This window comes from Salvelinus fontinalis, chromosome 13 (genome assembly GCF_029448725.1).
Source record: "Salvelinus fontinalis isolate EN_2023a chromosome 13, ASM2944872v1, whole genome shotgun sequence".
NCBI lineage: Eukaryota > Metazoa > Chordata > Actinopteri > Salmoniformes > Salmonidae > Salvelinus > Salvelinus fontinalis.
In genome coordinates, this window is record NC_074677.1 from 17,475,588 (window position 1) to 17,499,645 (window position 24,058).

General features: G+C 41.1%; 3 protein-coding genes across 3 annotated transcripts; 2 read left to right on the forward strand and 1 right to left on the reverse strand.

Moving 5' to 3' along the window:
- Positions 1-875: 875 nt before the first annotated feature.
- LOC129868185 (CDKN2AIP N-terminal-like protein) lies at positions 876-1,778 on the forward strand. Its single transcript, XM_055941929.1, has 3 exons — positions 876-1,146; positions 1,288-1,390; positions 1,594-1,778. Exons 1-3 carry the CDS (start codon positions 935-937, stop codon positions 1,600-1,602), a joined length of 324 nt encoding a protein of 107 aa, XP_055797904.1. The 5' UTR covers positions 876-934; the 3' UTR covers positions 1,603-1,778.
- A 1,173-nt stretch (positions 1,779-2,951) lies between these two features.
- On the reverse strand, positions 2,952-9,515 carry LOC129868184 (ubiquitin-conjugating enzyme E2 B-like). Its single transcript, XM_055941927.1, has 6 exons — positions 9,338-9,515; positions 5,988-6,068; positions 5,523-5,548; positions 4,813-4,902; positions 4,547-4,635; positions 2,952-4,067 (listed from the first exon to the last, which is right to left on the reverse strand). Exons 1-6 carry the CDS (start codon positions 9,379-9,381, stop codon positions 3,939-3,941), a joined length of 459 nt encoding a protein of 152 aa, XP_055797902.1. The 5' UTR covers positions 9,382-9,515; the 3' UTR covers positions 2,952-3,938.
- Positions 9,516-10,053: 538 nt separating this feature from the next.
- Positions 10,054-19,272, forward strand: LOC129868186 (cyclin-dependent kinase-like 3). Its single transcript, XM_055941930.1, has 11 exons — positions 10,054-10,267; positions 10,441-10,622; positions 10,786-10,980; positions 11,334-11,512; positions 11,727-11,839; positions 13,442-13,584; positions 13,927-14,015; positions 14,300-14,444; positions 14,960-15,219; positions 15,466-15,544; positions 18,482-19,272. The coding sequence occupies exons 2-11, from the start codon at positions 10,455-10,457 to the stop codon at positions 18,761-18,763; spliced, it is 1,653 nt and encodes a 550-aa protein (XP_055797905.1). The 5' UTR covers positions 10,054-10,267; positions 10,441-10,454; the 3' UTR covers positions 18,764-19,272.
- The last annotated feature ends 4,786 nt before the right edge of the window (positions 19,273-24,058 follow it).

Below are 24,058 nucleotides of genomic sequence, written 5' to 3' on the forward strand. Positions count from 1 at the left end.
AAAATGTGGATAAAGGGAAGGAGTCTGAATACTTCCCGAATGCACTGTATCTACAACTCTCCTCACCTTCATGAGCTAACATTTGATTATTTAACTAGGCAAGTCAGTTAAGAACAAATTCTTATTTACAATGACAGCCTACCCCGGCCAAACACGGACAACGTTGAGCCAATTGTGCGCCACCCTATGGGACTCCCAATCACTGCCGGATGTGATGCAGCCTGGATTGGAACCAGGGCCTGCAGTGACGCGTCATGCACTGAGATGTAGTGCCACTCGGGAGCCTTTAAACGTAACTGTTTAATGCAGTGGCTCCCACATGACAGATAAGGTCTAAAGTCTAAAGGAGCACACAACAAAAATATACAAGGGCTACATAGCGAACATAACAAATACAACTGTTTATTATGGATTCTCATGACAATTAAGTTGGCAAACACTACGCAGTGTATGTGAATTGAGGGTTTTTACTCTCGTACGCAAGTTTTGACTTGGTTTCGGCTTAACAGTGAAGAAGGTGGACTTTGTAGCATTTATTGCGCAAGTAATACATTTAACTACTCAAACTAATAAAAAATCTAAGACGCTATACATCATTGTGATGGCAGCAAAAAGATTTCTGGATCTCCAGGACAGGCGAAATTGTTACAGGGAATACTGAATGAAGAGGCCACCCCTCCCAGGTGTAGGGATCTGAATATACATTTTAATCCGACTGAAGGAGTACAGTTTTTGTTTACTTTAGAAAGTTAGAAGTATCTTTTTTCACCTTTCCCTTCTCCCTATTAATTTGAGTAAACGTTTATCAGTTTTCACCCCATCCAGTAGATGGCAGACCGCCAGAATACCATAGAAGAAGGAAGAGCTTCCTGCCTTCCATTCTGCTGCTGCGTACAATCATTTTTGTGTTAGGAAGTCTTGTGTACTTGTCGAAATGGCCGAGGGTGATATCGAGGAATTCATTGAACAAAACAGGCATTTGTCCGAGCTTGTAGATACATATCGTGTTATCTCAGAAAGTGAAAAACATTGGAAGGCCAGGAGGGCATTCCTATTCAGAAATATAAACGACTTTGAAGACCCACACATTGATCAGCTGCTTGCTTTGTCCATGGTATGGGCCAACAACGTGTTTCTTGGCTGTCGGTGAGTTAACAATAAATACACATCGCGTGCATTGACGTCTTGACTTGCTATTTAGCTAAAATGCATTTTAACATACTATACCAAATGTATGGCATGCAATATAGGTAGCTGACTAACTGCTGTTACTGTATGTTCTCTCAGATACAGTCCAGACCTCTTGGAGAAAGTGAATGAAATGGCTGAAGGAATTGTTGTGGATGATGCCCCTGTTTTCAAAACCAGAGATGAGATCATGAAAAATCAGGTTGGTTATATTTCATACCAAAATAATGCTTCCTCTTCCTGCCTCGCCTTTCATAAACACAAATCTAGAAAAGATAGACGGGTGAAAGCAATTAGGCCGGTGTCTAGTCTCCAGCTATGCCTTCCAAAACAGACCAACGGAGGCAAGGTAACAGTGTAAGGAAGGACACACAACCATAATCATTTTGTCTCCCTCTCCTTCAGAAACGATGATTGGATGACCTGCTCCGTTATGGATGGATTACCTTACTGTCCAACTTTACTCAGATGCATATGGTTTTAAAATGTTATTTTAATAACATGCAAGCTTCTTATTGTTTTTTTTATCATGTGTTACAACAAATGTAACACAAGCTAAACATTTTATACATTAAAATAATTTTAGCTGACTTGCCTGATTCAATATCTAATAAACACAAGGTCCATAATGAGAATAAAATGGGTGGGGAAATGTTACAAGAACAAAGCATGGGAAGGCCAGGAATATGCCGTGTAATGAGTTACGCTTTTTACATGTTCAATCAGTCTGCAGCTGTTTATCTCAGATTCAAATACCATTTTCGAAGGTGTCCAGAAAAGGGCTTTCCATTTGGTCTTCACAGATTCTCAGTTCTCCCAAATGACCCCAGGGTGAACCTCGTTGTACTTCCTTGATTCCTCCCCTTGCCTCCTCAAAACACATTGAACCAGAGGGGATAAACCTCAGATTTCCTGCTGCGCCAATGTGCTTTCTACGGTTTGTGCTGGGATGTAGTTATTAGTCCAAATTGTAGGAAACTGAAAACCTTTTTGCAACAAACAATTTTCTATTGGACAAATTCAGGTAGGTCTGTCCCCGTTCCGTATAAGGAAAGTTTTACAACAGAACTGACATGAATACACTCCAGGGTGTATTCAATTAATTACAGAAACAGTTTAAGAACCAAACCGAGCATACAAAACATTGAGGGACCTACCTGATTTTTTCAAAATTGTGTGTGCCGTCAGGAGTAGATGGTTTATGTTGCAAAATGTTTTGCAATAGAATCGTCGTAATGGAAGGACCTACTTGAATATGTCCAATAGAGGCTTGTTTTGCGCCGTTTTTCTTAAACAGTTTTGTAATATATTCACCCCATGGAGCTTGCCCTTTGGGCATTAAGGGGAACACTGCCCCCTGCCAGTCTTATCTACTACCTCTGGTTGCACATTCTCACATATCCCCGGTCTACTAGCTGGTATGTATTTGGTTCTTGTGAGAACGCAGGACTTGGGGAGGTTCCTGGTGGCCTGCTACTCCCCATTGAGGATGCAGTGATGAGGATTATTTACCCTAGTCTCATCAACTCTGGACCTCTAAACCAGTTCCACTCGTTTTTTCATTGTTCCCCTCTAATCAGAGACTGATTTAGACCTGGGACACCAGGTGGGTGCAATTAATTATCAGGTAGAATAGAAAATCAGCAGGCTCTGGCCCTTGTAGTGAAGAGTTGAATATCCCTCCACATAATACCATCGTAGACACACACAATGCCACAGCTGCACTCTTCACTTGAGTAAAACAAGCTGAAATCAAAATCATCTCAAAGTCTGAAAAATGTGTTTTATGTTTATACAGCATATAAGTATACATTGTTTTTAGAGTAAATTCACAAATGTATAACACATCCCTTCTAACGTGAAATAAACCACTAGCTACAATATGACCCATACTGTCACAAAAAAATGCATCTCAAGCAAGCTACCTTTCATTGGGTACGAGATAAAGTGAAGAAAGAAATGCAAGTGTGAAAAAAAAAACCTTTCCAGGCTTGGAGAAAAAGCAGATGCATGGATTTGTGTTGCAATCAGCCCTTATTCTGTAGTCCTGATGTGTCTGGTTTCCACTATCTGTCCATGTTCCTAGATGAGCCAAACTCCAAATGTCCTCTTACAAGTGCCACTGTACTTGAACTCGATAAAACTGTTACAGATCACATCAGCCATCTTTTAGAAAAGGTTGGCGACCAGTTTCTTCTTTATTATTGTCGACATGCAGAATGCCATAGTTATCGTGATGAATAGCACTGACTCCTTTTATTCAGGGAGGTAATTTGAAACTACTACCAGGATAGGGGCAAGAGAAGCTGTCTGCTTTATAGCTGGACAATTGGTTCCAAATTAATGCTACATGACAAACAATGCAGATTGAGGAAGCCATTCACTCAACAAATAATGTTTTATGGCTTTCTACCAATTTGACAACAGTCAGTTCTGTTCAAACCAAGAGATGTTAAAAAATAAGTCTGTAGAAACTAAACAGTAACAGCATCAATCCAACAAAAAATATATATTACAAATTATGTTTGCAATAACTTATTTCACATCATGCAATAAAAAAAATAGGAACAAAAACAAGTATCAGAGATTTTCCTCAGTTGTATTGGCAAGCAAGTAAAAGTCCCTACTTATTTTGTATTGTTTTCTGGTGGCACTTTAGTTCTTCTGATGTTGACTTCTTTTCTTGGAGGAGCTAAATGAAAGATGTAAGTATTTGATACGAGTGATGAGAAGCCGGGGGGGAAGATGCGTTAGGAGTCCACCCAGCTCTGCTCCACGATGGCAGAAACTCTCTTCTCATACTCCCGCTTGTTTTCTTGATAAAGCTGTGCAGCCTGGCTGTTTGCTGGGCTGTTAGGATTTGGCTCATCCAACAGCGACTGTCAACACACACACACACAAAAAAAAAAAGAGTGATTGAATGTACCGGTATAAACAGTGGTTCTTGTACCCTACACCATTATAAAAAGTGTGTGGGTCTTGGACCCTACACCTTTAGTGAGGTAGCTGAGTCACAGTCTTATGTATATCCAGGAGCAGAAATACCACAAAAGGTAGGGAACACTATGTATTTGGTCTGTAGAGCATCTACAGATGGACTATCTACTAACCCTTATTCTAACCGTAAACTTAGCCAGCAGTTTGCTTATCAACCATCTACAGATGGACTATCCAAATAAGGTGACCCAAAGGTTGCCGCTATGATCAGATATCTACTCTGCAGTGAATTGTTTTCCACACAGAACATACTGCAAAACAATGAAGTACACTACATAAAGAAACTGTTACATTTGTAAAATATAGAAACACACAGTAATCTATTATGTCAGACTGATAAAGAGAAGGATTACAAACCAACCTGGATAGACGTCAGAATGGACGACACATCATATGTGGGGCTCCAACGATTCTGAAGGATGTCTAAACATATACTGCCATCTGCATAAACTACAAGATCAAAATGATTGTTTTAATTTCTAAGAAACATTTATACACAATCACGAAACAGAATAGCTTACTCTCATTAACAAGCGAAATGCTGAAAAGTTCATAATGTGTTCACTATCCCATCAAGAACATGGCTAAAGTATTTAGGACATCTTGTGTCCATAAGGACTCTCTTACCATTTGGGTGAAACATTTTGGAGATAAATCGAACCGTGGGTGGCTTGTTAGGGTACTCCTCTGAAAATTCTATCACAAGCTTAAAAGTTCCTGCGGAGACAAGTACAAAAAAAAAAAGTTGTCGTCACATACACCGGATAGGTACAATGAAATGTGTTGTTTTACAGGGTCAGCCTTTATCGAGGCAAAAATAAATGTCTTGTCCACTCCATACCCTTTATGGAGGCAAATTATTTTATTGTCCACCCCACAGGTAATAGTCAGTGACATGACTAATATAAGCCTGAATATGAAGGCTCACCCAGTATATATGCATAACTCAAAAGCCAGCAGAGTCATGAACCTGTTAAAATATATCACACTTTAGAAAGTATTTTTTAAATATTTTTTTTACCTTTAACTAGGCAAGTGAGTTAAGAACAAATTCTTATTTACAATGATGGCCTATCCCGGTCAAACCTAGACGACGCTGGGCCAATTGTGCGCCGCCCTAAGGGACTCCCAATCACGGCCGGATGTGATACAGCCTGGATTCGAACCAGGGACTATAGTGATGCCTCTTGCACTGAGATGCAGTGCATTAGACTGCTGCGCCACTCGGGACCCCAAAGAATACAAAGACTGACTTTGCTCTTGGTTAGGACGATTCATGAGTTATGTTATGATAAACTAAGTTTAGTTAATTGATTTAGTAAAACATTTTTACTTACCATCCTCAAATGGTGTACCCACAGGCCTGCAAATAAAGGGAGGAACAATTACTTGCACTGTAACAAACTCATATCAGTGATTAGACCCTGACTACCAAAACAAACATTTGCCACAATACCATTCCTTATACACTCTCCCGTTGTAACAATTCTAATCTTGATACGGACTATTAATAGCACATTACAATAGAAGGTTAATTCATGAGCATGACAATGCAATACATTACTGGGATTGATACAAATGCTCTCATTTCTAATTAACTTTATATATGGCACACTGGCCTTCCACAGTTCAACAACTACATGTGACCATCTAGCCTAACTCCCAGCCAACACTCCCTCCCCCCTCCCTCTCTGACTAAACCACAGCTCAACTTGCCCATATCCACGTAATCCGTACGGTCATGGTGCCATGCCAGGATGATCACACTGGCAAAATGAGAAGGGTGGCTTTAGAACACTCACCCAAAAATAACCGCATTCCAAAGCATGATGTTATTCTCTGATGGAGCACCACTCACACCAGTTGGTGGGTCTTCTTGAAGTCTGAGGAAAGAGAAACGGAGAGGAAACAATAGAATTAAACTTAAAACCCAGATGACTGTTTTTAGAAACAAGAAGATATCTAGGTGCCTTCTTTTACCATGAGTACAAAAGTTGTGTGAACAAGAAAATTCAACTGAAATGCCATTGCTAGTTTTCTATCGGATTGGTGACAGATTTTATTGCAAATATTCTAAAATCTGCACATAAAAAATATGCATATTTTCCCACCAATGATGTTTCCATCAAATTGACTTGTTGCAGAAAAGGCTGTGCGTGATAGCAGAGTGCACATAAAAAATAAATTGCGGTTAATTTCCCATGTATTTTCAATGCTACTGAGGTTCTCACAAAACATTTTTTGTCAAACGGCAGCCAAGCATCAAATATGTCACCAGAATAAGACCCTCAATATTTATTGGAAAGGCTCATCACCTTGCACTTTCACCACCCTGTGAAGTTCCTAACTTATTTCATCTGTAGCCTAATAAACTGAATGCTTTCATAGTTGGAGGATCACACAACATATCGCATACTTCGATATGATGGTTACTATATCAATATTTGCATATAAAAAAAGGTGTTTTCACTGCCATTGTTCACATAATTAATTTTACAGACAAAAAGATCCACGTTGTCTAGCATATTTTGTCACTAAATCCAGCAGTATCATTCCAAAAACTCACCACAAAAAAAAGCTCACTTTAACAGCTTTCCTTCATGCACAAGTTGGCTGTATTTTTCAGATCCATCTACAAGTCTCTACAGAAAATACCACCACAAGTAACCCCATTTACTGTTAGCTCCCTACCCACTGTAAAATGAAAGGCTATTGCACAATGCTGCTATCCATTGTGAGTCACATTTTAATTATGCTTTATTAGGGTAGTACTTGTAATGTTGTTGTTCCCTGCAAGGAAATCTTGATGTTGTCAGATACTTGTCTTGTGATGTAGGCTACAAATAACAAATAAATATCTTATGAACAATGTTCTACCAGTATGTGTCCTGTGAGATTTAATTCAACAAACCATTGATCCAACACACAATGCTTATCAAGGAATGCTCCACGCTCCAAGGCCAATTGGTGGCAGAGGCAGCTAGGTAGAGTAGGGTAGGATTATAATGTTACTATACAGTTGAAATCAGAAGTTTACATACACTTAGGTTGGAGTCATTAAAACTCGTTTTTCAACCACTCAACAAATTTCTTGTTAACAAACTATAGTTTTCGCAAGTCGGTAAGGACATCTACTTTGTGCATGACACAAGTAAATTTTCCAACAATTGTTTACAGACAGATTATTTCACTTATCACAATTCCAGTGGGTCAGAAGTTTACATACACTAAGTTGACTGTGCCTTTAAACAGCCTGGAAAATTCCAGAAAATTATGTCATGGCTTTAGAAGCTTCTGATAGGCTAATTGACATCATTTGAGTCAATTGGAGGTGTAGCTGTATTTCAAGGCCTACCTTCGAACTCAGCGCCTCTTTGCTTGACATCATGGGAAAATCAAAAGAAATCAGCCAAGACCCCCCCAAAAAATTGTAGACCTCCACAAGTCTGGTTCATCCTTGGGAGCAATTTCCAAATGCCTGAAGGTACCACGTTCATCTGTACAAACAATAGTACGCAAGTATAAACACCATGGCACCACGCAACCACCATAACGCTCAGCAATGAGACCCATTCTGTCTCCAAGCGATGAACGTACTTTGGTGCGATAGGTGCAAATCAATCCCAGCACAGCAAAGGACCTTGTGAAGATGTTGGAGGAAACAGGTACAAATCGTCATCGTTATATTTGGAGGAAAAAGGGGGAGGGCTTGCAAACCGAAGAACCCCATCCCAACCGTGAAGCATGGGGGTGGCAGCATCATGTTGTGGGGGTGCTTTGCTGCAGGAGGGACTGGTGCACTTCACAAAAGAGATGGCATCATGAGGTAGGATAATTGTGGATATATTGAAGCAACATCAAGACATCAGTCAGGAAGTTAGAGCTTGGTTGTAAATGGGCCTTCCAAATGGACAATAACCCTAAGTATACTTCCAAAATTGTGTCAAAATGGCCTAAGGACAACAAAGTCAAGGTATTGGAGTGGCCATCTGACCTCAATCCTATAGAACATTTGTGGGCAGAACTGAAAAAGCATGTGCGAGCAAGGAGGCCTAAACACCTTCCTCAGTTACACCAGCTCTGTCAGGAGGAATGGGCCAAAATTCACCCAACTTATTGTGGGAAGCTTGTGGAAGGCTACCTGAAACATTTGACCCAAGTTAAACAATTCAAAGGCAATGCTACCAAATACTAATTGAGTGCATGTAAACTTCTGACCCACTGAGAATGTTCTGAAAGAAATAAAAGCTGAAAGAAATCACTATTCTGACATTTCACATTCTTAAAATAAAAGTGGTGATCCTAACTGACCTAAAACAGGGAATATTTACTAGGATTAAATGTCAGGAAAAACTGAGTTTAAATGTATACTTCTGACTTCAACTGTATATGCACATCTACAAGAGTCTCCACGGAGTTCCTAAATGTCACCTTTTTCCATTGACAGGTGTGCTACAGACTCTTCTGGAGACAGACATTGAGCTGCTATAGTGTAACTAATTGGCTTGCCCAGGCAGATGCCATCCGGGAATCAAACAACGGTAGCTGCCGGGGCTTTACATGAAGCCCAGGCCAGGTGCGTTTGTCCAATTCAGGAATAGAGGCCTACTTCTGAAATCTATGCCTAATCCCAATTTTGAGTTTCTCCTTTCAAATTAGGGTTGTGTAACACCTGTCCGGCCATCAATACACTGAGATAAACAACTAGTAAACTAGCTAGGTTGCTAAACTCAGCTGGCACAGCCTTCTTTATCGATACAAATCATATACATTTGGTAACGTTAGCTATCTAACGTTAGTAAGTTAAGTATTTGGCTAACTAAGAGTTTAATTTCCTTAAATTTAACTAGCTAACGTAAACTAAATGCATAGTGACTGACTAGAGTAACGTTAACTGGTTATATAGCTAACATCTGTATGGCAATGTAGTTCTAGCATGCATTCTAGCTGGCTAATTGAAGCAACATTATTGACCTAGTACTACAACTAGTTAGGTATCAGACAGTCAGTACAAAGTACTCAATTAATGACTGGCTCTATGATTAGCTAAAGTTACCTACAAATAGTGTACATGTACTGCAGGCCTCAAATTAACTAACGCGTTAGCTAGCTAAATACAACACACAAAAGCAGAGCCAAAACGTTGCACTACCTTTTGAAATCTCTCATAAGTCGTCTTCTAGCCGGAGTAGACATGATTCAAAACATAAAAAATTATACTTTGGTCATTAAAATCTGTCGAAACCGGTATTATTTTGGGTAAATCTTCCGTCTGTGCCCTTTTCTTCTCTCAAAAACAACTACAGTGACGTCATGTACTTCCACAGGGGAAACAAGCAAGAACATTCGTTTGGAATAGTCCACTTTCACTGAGTAGTGTGAATGTTATCAAATTAACACATTTCATCCAATATGTGAACAGTACACGACACCTATACTTGGTTAGTATTCAAAGTGCCGTCTATCATACATAACAAACGGTTGTTTGTTTTTATTTAACAAGCTAACCCTTTCCTCAAGGCATAATGGTTTAATCCCAACTTCATCACTTCATCAGTCACTCGACCAGTTGCAACATGGATACCTGTGCAAAGAATACATATGCTGATGTAGTCTCTGAAGCATTATTTACATTTCATCAAGTCATGTGTAGCAAATAAACCATATATCAAGTTGACCATGTGTCTATGGTTATGGTCATTTCTTGGTGTTAAGACTAGTTTACGTGTCAGCTCAAACCTAATTATTCACTTGGTTAATACTACTACTATTCATCCAGTGTTTATCAGCTGTATGAGATGTCCACTGTATCCATGTGGAATGTTCTAGAACGCCTCTCAATTGTTATCAACTTTGCCTGTTGTTATGGTGACCACATTCTAATTTCACACCTTTTTGTTTGTGACAGAATTATTCTGGGGTGGAATAATCCTGGGAAGAAAACCTGAAGTGTGTTTTTAAAACATGAAGCGGTCTGTCAGTTTGAGGCATCGTTTATTTCAAACGTGAAATTGTGTAATTTATGAGAGCAATAAAGCCAGGAGAAAAAATACATGAACGTAGTCTTTGTATCTCCTCAGCAGTAAGTATTTTGACCACATTGTGTTTTGTGTAATCACGTTGTAGGCTATATGACCCTGTTTTCACTGTACATTTGAAAGTATTACACTAGATGTATGTATTTTGTATGCCTTTATATCTGTTTATGCTTTGAAATGAATATGAATATATTTTTCCATATGTGCTCAATGACAGCCCACTGAAGGAAGATGGATATGTATGAGAACCTTGGCGTCGTGGGTGAGGGGAGCTATGGTACAGTGACGAAGTGTCGACACAAGGAGATTGGACACATTGTGGCCATCAAGAGGTTCAATGACAAGGAAGAGGACAAAACCATGAAAAAGGTTATCATGAGAGAAATCAAACTTCTGAGGGTGAGGAACTTATTGATCAGCTCCACATAAAGCAGCAGTGTTGCTGTGACTGTCTCAAATATTGGGTACAATTCACTCATTGGCTACAGTCCAACTAATGTGACATCCCTGATAACAGCATACTACTACAACGTTAATTCTGTTCACATATGTCTTTACACAGAAATTTCGCCATGAAAACCTTGTGAACATGCTGGAGGTATTCCGGTTCAAGAAGCGCTTGTATGTTGTCTTTGAGTACATTGACCGCACAGTTCTGGAAGACCTAGAGAGATATCCTCGTGGTTTGGACAGCAAGCGCCTCAGAAAGTACATGTTCCAAATTCTACGAGCCATGGATTACCTTCACACCAGCAATGCAAGTATTTCTCTGTAGCTCAGTTGGTAGCGCATAGTGCTTGCAATGCCAGGATAGTGGGTTTGATTCCTGGGACCACCTGAGCGTAAAATCTATGCATGCATGACTAAGTTGCTTTGGATAAAAGTGTCTGCTAAATGGCATATACAGTATATATATTATTCTCATTTCATAGATTCTGCCTAGTGAGTGCACTGGAAGATATACAATACATGATGTGCCAACTGACAAGTTTAAAACTACGAGTTTAATTCGTTCTTACGAAGGGCGTTGAACAATCTTAAAGAAAGAAACTTGTTGACAGTAAAACAGTTGTTCTTCACTGGTCTGAAACATGCATCTTTTCTCAACAGATCATTCACAGAGACGTTAAACCTGAGAATGTGCTTGTCTCTAACTCTGGGGTGGTGAAGCTCTGTGACTTTGGGTTTGCCAGAACCTTGGCACCGACTGGGGAGCCTCTCACAGACTATGTGGCCACGAGGTGGTACAGAGCCCCAGAACTTTTAGTGGCAGACAACACTTACAGCAAGTGGGTATCAAGCAGAACCACAGATCTCAGGGCAGTGTTAAATCTTGAATGTATTATGGAATAAGACCACAGTAATTATGTCAAACCTTCTAAGGGTTGCTCATCATTTTGGTACAGCTATGTCATGTTAATACCACAGCATCGTTGAATACTCGTTTCTGATTGGATAGAAGGACATTCTAGAATGATAGAATCTTTGAATCTTCTTTACAAGACCTGTAGATGTGTGGGCCATTGGCTGCTTGATTATAGAGATGGCTACAAGCAATGCTTTTCTGACTGGGACTTCTGACCTGGACCAGGTGCACAAAATAGTCAGCAAAGTGGGTAAGTACAACCCAGTGGGTATGTTAGCCTGAGTGACAGTCTGTTTCTGCTATCATCAACTCCTAGTCACTCATTGTCATTGGCTTAACAATGACTAAAACAGATCTGGGACCAGGCTAAGGGTGTGTGGGCATCAATGGTGGAAATATGGACTTGATAACATCTGAGGCCTCTAATATTGTAGACGTAATTAAAATAACTATTTACACTGGCTTAATCAAACTGTTGTCCATTCTCCGAAGGGAGCACAGATAACCTAAAGCTTTTCCGATATCAGTAGGGCAACAGGCCTGCTAGGATTTCACCATTGTTGAAAAGTAGGTCACAAAGAAACAAAAAGGCAGTGTAATCTGTATCCCAAATGGCAGCCTATTCCCTTTATTGTGCACTACTTTTGACCAGGGCTTATAGGGCTCTGCTCAAAAGTAGTGCTCCTGAATGGCGCATCTAAGGCACTACATCTCAGTGCTAGAGGTATCACTACAGACCCTGGTTCGATTCCAGGCTGAATCACAACTGGCTGTGATTGGGAGTCCCATAGGGCAGGGCCCAATTGGCCCAGTGTCGTTAGGTTTGGCCAGGGTAGGCCGTCATTGTATTAAATAAATCTAAATCAAATAGATAATAGGGTGCTATTTGGAACATCATAATTTTTTCCTGGTTAAGAGCCCCCCAATGAATTTGGCCCTATCGTAACGCTTAACAGATTACATCGTATGCCGATTTGTGGCTTACTACGGGGGCAGAGAGGGACAATTGGCTTCGCTCTATAAATACACTTTATTCAACCCTTGGCCAGCAGTGACAAATAAACCAATGCTGAAAATGAACTGTGGCATTTTGACTTTTATCCAGGCCTGTACAAGGAAAACCCCAATGATCCTTTTGGCATTTTGGCCCTGGACATAAGCGCAAGCTAAATAGAGGGGAGTGAGAACTGCTGTTTTTGTTTTTTCCTTGGGTGTTTTCATTAGGATAACTGACTTGCCGGGGATACACATGCCTAATACTGTGAGAGAGAGAATAAAGTGATCCCTTCTGTATTAGAGAGTCTTTTAGCAGGTTCAATCTGTGTTTCATTAATTCTCTTTGGTGGAATGGGATACTCAGGCTATTTGACTCTCTAATCCACCCCCGATAAGAGAGGCTCTCTGGAGGGAGCTAATGTCAGAGAAGATTGAAGCCACGGGTAGCGGAGAGGCCAGCGGTCTGTGGACAGAACTCATCCTCCCAGAAGAATGAAAGAGCTATTTACAACACTCTGTGTGTCACAAAAATGACTCATTACACTTCATGGCTGCCACCATACTGAGTGCAGGGGATGTAACCAGTGCCGTCCGTACTGTCTATCAATGCTAATAAAGCTATGTGATTGTTTTTTGTTGTTTTACTACTGAATGTGTGATGGTCATAATTGGGTTACATAGATAATTGAAGTACTGTACAACAATTTGTACAGACCTCAGGATGGCTCCCCTTCTATTATCTGTTATGTAATGGTACATTGACACACAGGTGTGTGTCTTGATAGGGCGATACGATTTGAGGAATGAGATGACCTCTATTATCTGATGGTACATTGACATTGTTTTGTCTTGATAGGGCCTTTGACCCGTCATCAGCAAGACCTGTACTTCCAGAACCCCATCTTTGCTGTGGCCAGCCTTCCTGAGGTGCAGCTCCCAGGTGCAGCGCCCAGGAGGAAGTACCACAAACTCCACTACTTAGTGGCTGAAATAGTGGATGTAAGTCTACAGGGAGATTTTTTTATTTTACTAGGCACGTCAGTTAAGAACACATTTTTATTTTCAATGACAGCCTAGGAACAGTGGGTTCAGGGGCAGAACGTACCTTGTCAGCTCGGGGATTTGAACTTGCAACCTTTCGGTTACAAGTCCACCACTCTAACCACTAGGCTACGCTGCCGCCCCGTAGATAGTGAAGAATGTGTAGGGTGTGTGACAGGAATTTGTCTTGAAGAATGCAAGGAGGATTTCCAGGACAGGTCACATGGTCAGGAAAAAGCCTGGCCCTAAGAATGTGACATGGGTTGTTTACTTTTACAGTAAAGGTCTTCTTTGTTTTAGTCATGCCTACAGATCGATCCATCTCACAGGGCCACGTGCTCCATGTTGCTCGTTCATCGGTACTTCACCAAAGACGGGTTCGTTGAAAGGTGAGTCGGGTCCGGTCAACCTTGCATGTCTAGTGTACTTGGAGAAGCAATTAGCTTGTAAGAGAGTGGAGTAAGACTCTTGACCTACATTCTGACCTGCTTACGTACAAAATGGTGATGTGATACTACATTGTCATAGTCTGGCCACACACACGTTGTTTTGCCTTGTGTTGCTAGCCTTGAATTTTCCTTGAAATGTTTTAATGTTTATGAGATACTGTTTAGTAGTTGTAATAATGTCATGAACTGTAATTGACCTGAATAACTGCTACTTCCTGCTCCAGATTCATACCAGAGATACAGGCATTGATACTGAAAGATGCCAAGGTTAACCACATGCACTGGATTCATAGTAACTCATGGGAGCCACAAGAGGACCAAGGAACAGGAGTCTTGTCCTCATCCTCATGTAACAGAAAGCCAATGAAGGTATAAACTACATGGACCCTTAGGTCAGGGTGCAAAGCACTAAGATAGCACTGTATTCTACATTTTACAGCTCTGTTCGTTTAGCACATGCTCTTACCCATCTATATGTGCAGTAAGTGGGCAGAGCAACTAAGTAAATAAATCAAATCAAATGTCACATGCGCCAAATACAACAGGTGTAGATCTTACAGTGAAATGCTTACAAGCCCTTAACCAACAATGCAGTTAAGATAAATAAGTGTGAAGTAAAAAATAGATAAGTAACAAATAAAAAATAATAAAACAAATAATTAAAGAGCAGCAGTAAAATAACGGTAGCGAGGCTATATACATGGGGTAACGGTACAGAGTCAATGTGTGGGTGCACAGGTTAGTCGAGGTAATTGAGGTAATATGTACATGTAGTTACTTTAACTCTACCTACAAGTCAAAGCATATATACGGTGTTGTAGAAGTATAGATTTACAAGATCCATACCAGTCGGCCATACTGCACATGGACTGTTTTTGTTTTAGGACACTGAGAAGGACCGACGTGGGAAGGAGCCTGAGCAGAAGCATTCTAGGGCAGGCAGGAGGTCAGAGATCAGGATGACCTGCAGCCCTGTCTCATCTCAGACAAACAGACAGCCCTTTACCTCCACCTCTAACTCCATCCCAGACCCCCCTCAATCTCAGGACAAGGCTGTAGCCTTTACCATGCCCCGCATCAACGCCAGCAACAATCTTTTCGCTGCTGTCCCCGTCCCCTGCTGTATGGAAGTCACTAAGTCCCGGTCAGTGGCTCTCAGATCAGAGAAATATAGGACGCTTTATCTGGTATAGTGTTGTTCAGAATACCACCCAGTGATTTCAGAGTAGCTGTATCAGACTCACCATATCCAGTACTTCCAAAGTGTATATTCTTAAACGTATTTATCTATTCTGGACGTTCTGTCATTTCATCCTGGCAGTTCTTGAAAAGCATGCTTTGGTAGGGTATACCAAGTCAGAGATGCTCATGCTTGTGTCTGTGTTTGTAGCACTGATAAGGTAAAGAGACGGCCGAGCCCTACTGACCTGGCCATGGGGAATAGTCAGCTGACTGATGCCCCGTCTCAGGTAAGTAAGGAAAGGTGTGCGCAGTGCATGTAAAGGGGAACACGGACACATGAAAACAAGCAAGTGAATAAACAAAAAGATAAAATACCAAACCTTCTATTATATAACATGCTTGACATCTGGCCCAAGCATACAGTATGTCTGTAACAGCCGGTGGGTGCGTTGGTGTCTGTACATGCAACAGTCATTAGGGCTGACGAGCTCTTTGTCATTGTTTCCACTCCCAAAGGAATGCCTCTGACTCACCCCACAGTAATGTTGTGGTTTTCCTAACATCTCACCCGGTATGTTCAGAACATAGTGTCTTATGTGTTTACACCCTTTCTGTCATCAAGTTAAACCTCATGGAAGACAATGTTAACCCACGTGGAATGCAGCCGTGATTACCATATAGAATAATTGGGCGCATTGAAAATGCAAGCTTTTACAATATAGTAGCAAACAACTGTCTAGTTCTTCTCTTGTTCAAAATACCTTATGAACTCTACATATATATTTTTTACATAAATATTGTTTTGCCCTGACAAGTGTTTATGATAGCTATTATAGTACAGTTACGGACAAATAGCCTAATGTAAATTCCTGATAACTATGTGATTATATTTAACATAGATCACACACACACATACAGTGTGTGTGTATATATATATATATATATATATATATATATACACACAAACACACACAAACATAAACACACACGCAATACCTTCATGTTCTCATTAACAAGTCAAGTATACATTGATTAAATATATTTGATTAAATATCTTTATATATAATGTACAGTCGTGGCCAAAAGTTGAGAATAACACAAATATTAATTTTCACAGTCTGCTGCCTCAGTTTGTATGATGGCAATTTGCATATACTCCAGAATGTTATGAAGAGTGATCAGATGAATTGCAATTAATTGCACAGTCCCTCTTTGCCATGCAAATTAACTGAATCAACCAAAAAACATTTCCAATGCATTTCAGCCCTGCCACAAAAGGACCAGCGGACATCATGTCAGTGATTCTCTCGTTAACACAGGTGTGAGTGCTGACGAGGACAAGGCTGGAGATCACTATGTCATGCTGTTACGAGAATTATGTTCTCGATGTTCATAAACCAATTCAATTAAACTACTCAGTCTGCTAAATCAGGATTTATGAGATACTGATTGAAATGAAACCGAGAGAGTTCCAGCAAAAATAGTCAATAAGGTTTATTCACGGGAACGTTCTAAAGTCAAGAATACAAAGACATCCATTTTATAGCTGCGCACATACTTCCACACAAACAGAAGGTATCCTACGCACATACTATCTCACTACCCAGCCGACAGAGATTAGGGAGACCTTGACCTTGAGACGTACTCCCCGTTCTCTCCCAAATCTCTAGTCAGGTCGGCACCCAATTTTGCTCAGACAGTCTGTGTTTAAAATGCCATAAAGACATAAACATTAGCTATATTGTTTTACCCTAATTCTGACTAGGACTACACATTTATTGATTATGATTTTATACATTCTAATCAATTCCATACAATTTTATGTTTCAGGGTGGAATATTCTAATCATTCAATTAACAGATAAATCCCATTAACACATGCTGACTGAGTTTGAATAAGACTGGAAGTTTCAAAAGGAGGGTGGTACTTGGAATCATTGTTCTTCCTCTGTCAACCATGGTACTTGCAAGGAAACACGTGCCATCATCATTGCTTTGCACAAAAAGGGCTTCACAGGCAAGGATATTGCTGCCAGTAAGATTGCACCTAAATCAACCATTTGTCGGATCATCAAGAACTTCAAGGAGAGCGGTTCAATTGTTCTGAAGAAGGCTTCAGGGTGCCCAAGAAAGTACAGCAAGCGCCACGACCGTCTCCTAAAGTTGATTCAACTGCGGGATCGGGGCACCACCAGTACAGAGCTTGCTCAGGAATGGAAGCAGGCAGGTGTGAGTGCATCTGCACACACAATGAGGCGAAGACTTTTGGAGGATGGCCTGGTGTCAAGGGCAGCAAAGAAGCCACTTCTCTCCAGGAAAAACGTCCGGGACAGACTGATATTCTGAAAAAGGTACAGGGATTGGACTGCTGAGGACTGGGGTAAAGCCATTTTCTCTGAATCCCCTTTCCGATTGTTTGGGTCATCCGGAAAAAAGCTTGTCCGGAGAAGACAAGGTGAGCGCTACCATCAGTCCTGTGTCATGCCAACAGTAAAGCATCCTGAGACCATTCATGTGTGGGGTTGCTTCTCAGCCAAGGGAGTGGGTTCACTCACAATTTTGCCTAAGAACACAGCCATGAATAAAGAATGGTACCAACAGATCCTCCTAGAGCAACTTCTCCCAACCATCCAGGAACAGTTTGGTGACGAACAATGCCTTTTCCAGCATGATGGAGTACCTTGCCACAAGGCAAAAGTGATAACTAAGTGGCTCGGGGAACAAAACATCAATATTTTGGGTCCATGGCCAGGAAACTTCCCAGACTTTAATCCCATTGAGAACTTGTGGTCAATCCTCAAGAGCCGGGTGGACAAACAAAAACCCACAAATTCTGACAAACACCAAGCATTGATTATGCAAGAATGGGCTCACATCAGTCAGGATGTGGCCCAGAAGTTAATTGACAGCATGCCAGGGCAGATTGCAAAGGTCTTGAAAAAGAAGGGTCAACACTGCAAATATTGACTCTTTGCATCAACTTCATGTAATTGTCAATAAAAGCCTTTGACATTTATGAAATGCTTGTAATTATACTTCAGTATTCCATAGTAACATCTGACAAAAATATCTAAAGACACTGATGCAGCAAACTGTGAAAATTAATATTTGTGTCATTCTCAAAACTTTTGGCCACGACTGTATACTTGACTTGTTAATGAGAACATGAAGGTATTGCATGTGTGTTTGTGTATATTTTAATGATTGTGTTTGGTTGTATTGCAGAGTGACAGCCATAATAACCTCCAGGTTGATATGTCCAGTCTGGCTAAAAAGAAGGTGAAGTCAGTGAGAGACATGAGAGATGTGCGCTTCCCTGGACTTCCTGTGTTCGGCCACCAGATAGAGCTGAAGTTTACAGATGGTAAACAACGTTGTCTTAGTTTCAGTACTCTATCTTCTATTTTACTTGTCTTTCTACTAAATCATGTGATCCCCTGTAAAGCTTTGGGTAGAAGTTGTAATTTTTCTCAGATCTTGGATCATCTTCCTCTCACCAAATCTTAACCATAACTGAGGAAAACACTAAATTGACCTTAGATCAGTGTCTAGGGGCAACTTTACCTTACTCCCACTGTAAGTCAGCTCCCATGGTAAGTCAATTCCCAAAATTGAATCTGATACTAGACTTAGACACATCATTTCCAAAATGAATCTGTCTGACTTAATTGAAATCGAAAAGAAATTGGCCCAAGACCCAATGAGCGCTGAACGAGAATGAAACTACAGGGCTGTGTAGTATTAATCAATTAAAATAACTTATCATTGAATCACATGAGGACAGAGATAAACATCCATTGATTTATTGAAGGCGTTTGGTGATGTTGAAAAATGTTGATGTGCCAAGTTTATACTTAATGGGGTGTCGCGGCTCAGTGTGGCTCCAGGACATTAGAGCATGTTACCGGAGTAATGTTGCTCTCGGATCAGGGTCGGAGCAATGTTGCTCTCGGATCAGGGCCGGAGCAATGTTGCTCTCGGATCAGGGCCGGAGCAATGTTGCTCTCGGATCAGGGCCGGAGCAATGTTGCTCTCGGATCAGGGCCGGAGCAATGTTGCTCTCGGATCAGGGCCGGAGCAATGTTGCTCTCGGATCAGGGCCGGAGCAATGTTGCTCTAGGATGTGGACCACCCCCCTGCTCCTCTGTATTGTGTTATGTGCCAATGTCTCCTGAGGTTCTGCTGCAGAGAAGGTCATAAATTCTGTGACACAGCCTAAAACCCGCCGCAGACAAATAAATAAGACGCTGGCACATTTGTGGCCTGCTGGAGGTCATTTTGCAGGGCGCTGGCAGTGCACCTCCTTGCACAAAGGCGGAGGTAGCGGTCCTGCTGCTGGGTTGTTGCCTTACTACGGCCTCCTCCACGTCTCCTGATGTACTGGCCTGTCTCCTGGTAGCGCCTGCATGCTCTGGACACTACGCTGACAGACACAGCAAACCTTTTTGCCACAGTTCGCATTGATGTGCCATCCTGGACAAACTGCACTACCTGAACCACTTGTGTGGGTTGTAGACTCCATCTCATGCTACCACTAGAGTGAGAGCACCGCCAGCATTCAAAAGTGACCAAAACATCAGCCAGGAAGCATAGGAACTGAGAAGTGGTCACCACCTGCAGAATCACTCCTGTTTTGGGGGGTGTCTTGCTAATTGCCTATAATTTCCACCTTTTGTCTATTCCATTTGCACAACAGCATGTGAAATTTATTGTCAATCAGTGTTGCTTCCTAAGTGGACAGTTTGATTTCACAGAAGTGTGATTGACTTGGAGTTACATTGTTATTTAAGTGTTCCCTTTATTTTTTTGAGCAGTGTAGTAAAAAAATAACTGAATCAGAAGACTAATCAGTAGTTCTCACTGTGCCCTCTCACTTGTCCTCAGCCCTTTATTCTGCTATCGAGGAAAATTAATTTATGATAATAACCAACATTGCATGGGATACATATATATTGCTGAGCTCTTTCTTTGAATTGAACTGCTAATTCAAACTTTGATGATGTAGTGTGTGTGGGCCTCAGTGAGGAGGGAACTTGAGGGACATGGAGGTGGTGATTGAGGGCAAGGGTTATGTTTTTGTCATGGATAGTGGTCCAGCTGGGCAAAACAGACAGTGCTCACACACACACACCCACACACCACACACAGGGAGGGATGGAGAGTTGTGATAACATTCAAATGAATTCTGTTTATTCTAGATGTAATTCTTTAGATAATGGCCATATCTGCCTAAACAATCCGTTCTGTTTACTGAATAATATATCAGATCAGAGAAATATATTCTAAAGCAGACCATGTTTGATTCTAATAATGTGGTACAGATAGAACTTGTTGAGTGAACTCATCCATGTTGACAACATGCTGTTTGATACAGAATGTTTTACTCCTATGTAATGTGTAACGTTCACCCTATGTGTAACCAAAGTATGGTTTTCTCTGTGCAAATTAAGTATGGTTTTTCAAAGTGTAGATTAATGTGTGTTCAGAAGAAACATGATTATTGTTTTATTCAGTAAAGCACTCGAGGAAGGAGCCGAAGAGCAGAGGAAGAGAAGAAGACTCCAGAATACCATCATTGCCGTCATCCGATTTCACTGACCACGGAAATATATAGGTTAGATTCTGACAAAGATTTGTCAAGCGTTGCATAGGTACAGACAAGTATTATATAAACTGTTGTTATTAACTCTCTAGGAGGCCTAACTCAGTTAAGGACTATGTCAAGGTTATTCAGGAAAATTCTTTCTTAATTGTAATGTTTTTTCTTCAGGTTTTGGAGGGAACAGTACTACCATTGAGAGTTGAATTTTTAACTGGGTCCTGGCACTGGATGGTTTCTGTCCCTAAACAACATTTGACTGAAGATAATAAAAAGAATAACAATAAATGTTTTAGACAAACTTGGTTTTTGTGATAACAGAGTATCTTTAACTTCAACAGTTAGAAGAATGTATTTTTTTGTTCCACTTTTCAGTATTTTATCCACCAGATCCCTCACTGTGCCCCACCAACCATTTAAAAAGAAAGATGTGGAATTAAAGATACCCCCCCAGACAGTTGTTGACATTCAATTGGCACATCCGCATTTGCACTGAGTTGCCATCTTACAGCAACAGCAAAAGTCAATGGCTGCATTTCAAACTCATAAAAGACACACCCTCGTCCACTTACCCTCGCCTTGAGCCCTTGGATGAATCCCCGCGGCCATATTTGTCGTCGGTCCAGATGATTAGCCAAGCAAGGGAAGTTTGCAATGTAACCCCCTCAGCCCTCGTTTTTAATGGATTTTGCGAGTGTACAATTATGTTCACTTCGGGGCCTGAAACGCCCCATAATTAAATTTGCGATGATTGTACAAGGAAATGGTCCTTCTTCAGAAGTTCCAGTTAGGCAGGCTAACTTTATTTAGCTAATTCATTTGCTAGCTATCATACAGTAGGCATATATTAATAATTATATGGTTAATATAAGTAGACATGCAATCATAATTGACTGTAGAGCATATAAACCACCCACAAACTACCGGTGGCTGAAACCACAATCATCGCGGGATGAATGCAAGTGTATACTCGTCAGACATCATGAAAGTCATCAGAAGTGTCTACTTAATTTGATGGCTGAGGAGATAGGGTGTTTTAAGTACTTGGAAAGCAGGCAATGTGTCACGCCTGCTCCCGCTCCCCCTCTCTGGCGCTTGAGGGCGCCAGGCGGCCCATCATTATGCACACCTGTCACCATTGTTACGTGCATCAGCGCTTCATGTGACTCACATGGACTCTACCTTATTGATTGCCTCCCCTATATCTGTCACTTCCTCAGTTTCTTCCCCGTGTCTGCATTAATGTTGTTTTGTCCCTCTTGTCCAGACGCTGTCCTTGGTTTGTTTCATGTCTGTTATTTATTAAATATTCACTCCCTGTACTTGCTTCTCGTCTCCCAGTCTGTCCACACAGTGGTTGTATTTGATCGTTTATTGAAAAAGTATGGTTTTCTGCTAACGAAGTCACACAACTACAGAGGACAAACAGGTACACAATAGATGTTTCATAATTATTATTTTTACTCAAGATTTAAAAAAATGCACCCTCTTCCCCAAAGGTAAAACTATTGTCACATGATCCTCCCCATGTACTGTAAAATGAATTGTACACCCTCCCACCTTAAAGAATTAACTCAAAATAATGTTTACGACTACAAATAACAATAACTGTAGTGACCCTGTGTTTTGTGACAGTCAGTGCCACGCAGAGCGACGGGCCAGAAGGGTGAGGGTTCGCTGACCACCACAGACAGACTCACTCTCCCTTCCTGTTTCATTACGATCAGAGCTGGCTGCAGACAATGATCAGCTTGGGGGAAATCAGATTTTGAACATTTTGATGCCACATTTGTAATGATATAAAATACATGCAACACATTTTCCACCAACATTTTTCTGTGCCAATGCACCACACAACCAATAAACCAAGCATACAGACTTTGGGCAAGTCAATATCATTGTTTGCGTTTTCAACACCACAAATACTGTCAATCTTGACAAATGGAAAAAACATCCCTCCCTACCTTGTAGGCTTACCCAGTATCGAAGGCTTGGCTTGAAATTTTCAAATGTCATTAAACGTTTGGGTGTTTTGTAACAGATGTCTCTTTCTATTCACAATTGGCCGCTGCACAGTTTGGATTGATTGATATTATTTGTCAGTTAAACACACACACAAAGATTTTTTTAAAGTGACCTGGATTGCACAATTAAGTCCGGGACTTATTGCTATTGTGGTCCCCATTTTTTACATAAATACATATTAGGGAAAGTATTCAGACACCTTCACTTTTTCCACATTGTTATGTTAGTCTCATTCTAAAATTGATTAAATAGTTTTTTCCCCCCTAAATCAATCTACACACAATATCCCATAATGACAAAGCAAAAACAGGTTTTAGGCATTTTTGCAAATGTATAAAAAAAATATATACATATCACATTTACATAACTTGTCAACCCTTTACTCAGTACTTTGTTGAAGCACCTTTGGCAGCGATTACAGTCTCATGTCTTCTTGAGTATGACGCTACAAGCTTGGCACACCTGTATTTGGGGAGTTTCTCCCATTATTCTCTGCAGATCCTCTCAAGCTCTGTCAGGTTGGATGGGGAGCGTCGCTGCACAGCTATTTTCAGGTCTCTCCAGAGATGTTTGATCGGGTTCAAGTCCAAGATCTGGCTGGGTCACTCAAGGACATTCAGGGACTTGCCCCGAAGCCAATCTTGCATTGTCTTGGCTGTGTGCTTAGGGTTGTTGCCCTGTTGGAAGGTGAACCTTCGCCCCAGTTTGAGGTCCTGAGTGCTCTGGAGCAGGTTTTCATCAAGGATCGATCTGTACTTTGCCTCGATCCTGACTAGTTTCCCTGTCCCTGCCGCTGAAAAACATCCCCACAGCATGATGCTGCCACAACCATGCTTTACCTTAGGGATGGTGCCAGGTTTCCTCCAGATGTGACGCTTGGCATTCAGGTAAAACAGTTCAATCTTGGTTTCATCATACCAGAGAATCTCATTTCTCATGGTCTGAGAGTCTTTAGGTGCCTTTTGGCCATCTCCAAGCGGGCTGTCATGTGCCTTTTACTGAGGAGTGGCATCAGTCTGGCCACTCTACCATAAAGGCCTGATTGGTGGAGTGCTGCAGAGATGGTTGTCCTTCTGGAAGGTTCTCCCATCTCCACAGAGGAACTCTAGAGTTCTGTCAGAGTGACCATCGGGTTCTTGGTCACCTACCTGACCAACGCCCTTCTCCCCGATTGTTCA

Bases quoted from the DNA above. Each gene is read 5' to 3' on its own strand.
- LOC129868185 (XM_055941929.1), top strand. From the start codon at position 935: ATGGCCGAGGGTGATATCGAGGAATTCATTGAACAAAACAGGCATTTG. The intron at 1,147-1,287 runs GTGAGTTAACAA...ATGTTCTCTCAG, and splicing joins AACGTGTTTCTTGGCTGTCG to ATACAGTCCAGACCTCTTGG.
- LOC129868184 (XM_055941927.1), bottom strand. From the start codon at position 9,381: ATGTCTACTCCGGCTAGAAGACGACTTATGAGAGATTTCAAAAG. The intron at 5,549-5,987 runs GTGAGTGTTCTA...CTTTATTTGCAG, and splicing joins TGGAATGCGGTTATTTTTGG to GCCTGTGGGTACACCATTTG. The intron at 4,636-4,812 runs GTAAGAGAGTCC...TTGATCTTGTAG, and splicing joins CAAAATGTTTCACCCAAATG to TTTATGCAGATGGCAGTATA.
- LOC129868186 (XM_055941930.1), top strand. From the start codon at position 10,455: ATGGATATGTATGAGAACCTTGGCGTCGTGGGTGAGGGGAGCTATGGT. The intron at 10,981-11,333 runs GCAAGTATTTCT...TTTTCTCAACAG, and splicing joins ATTACCTTCACACCAGCAAT to ATCATTCACAGAGACGTTAA. The intron at 13,585-13,926 runs GTAAGTCTACAG...TCTTTGTTTTAG, and splicing joins TAGTGGCTGAAATAGTGGAT to TCATGCCTACAGATCGATCC.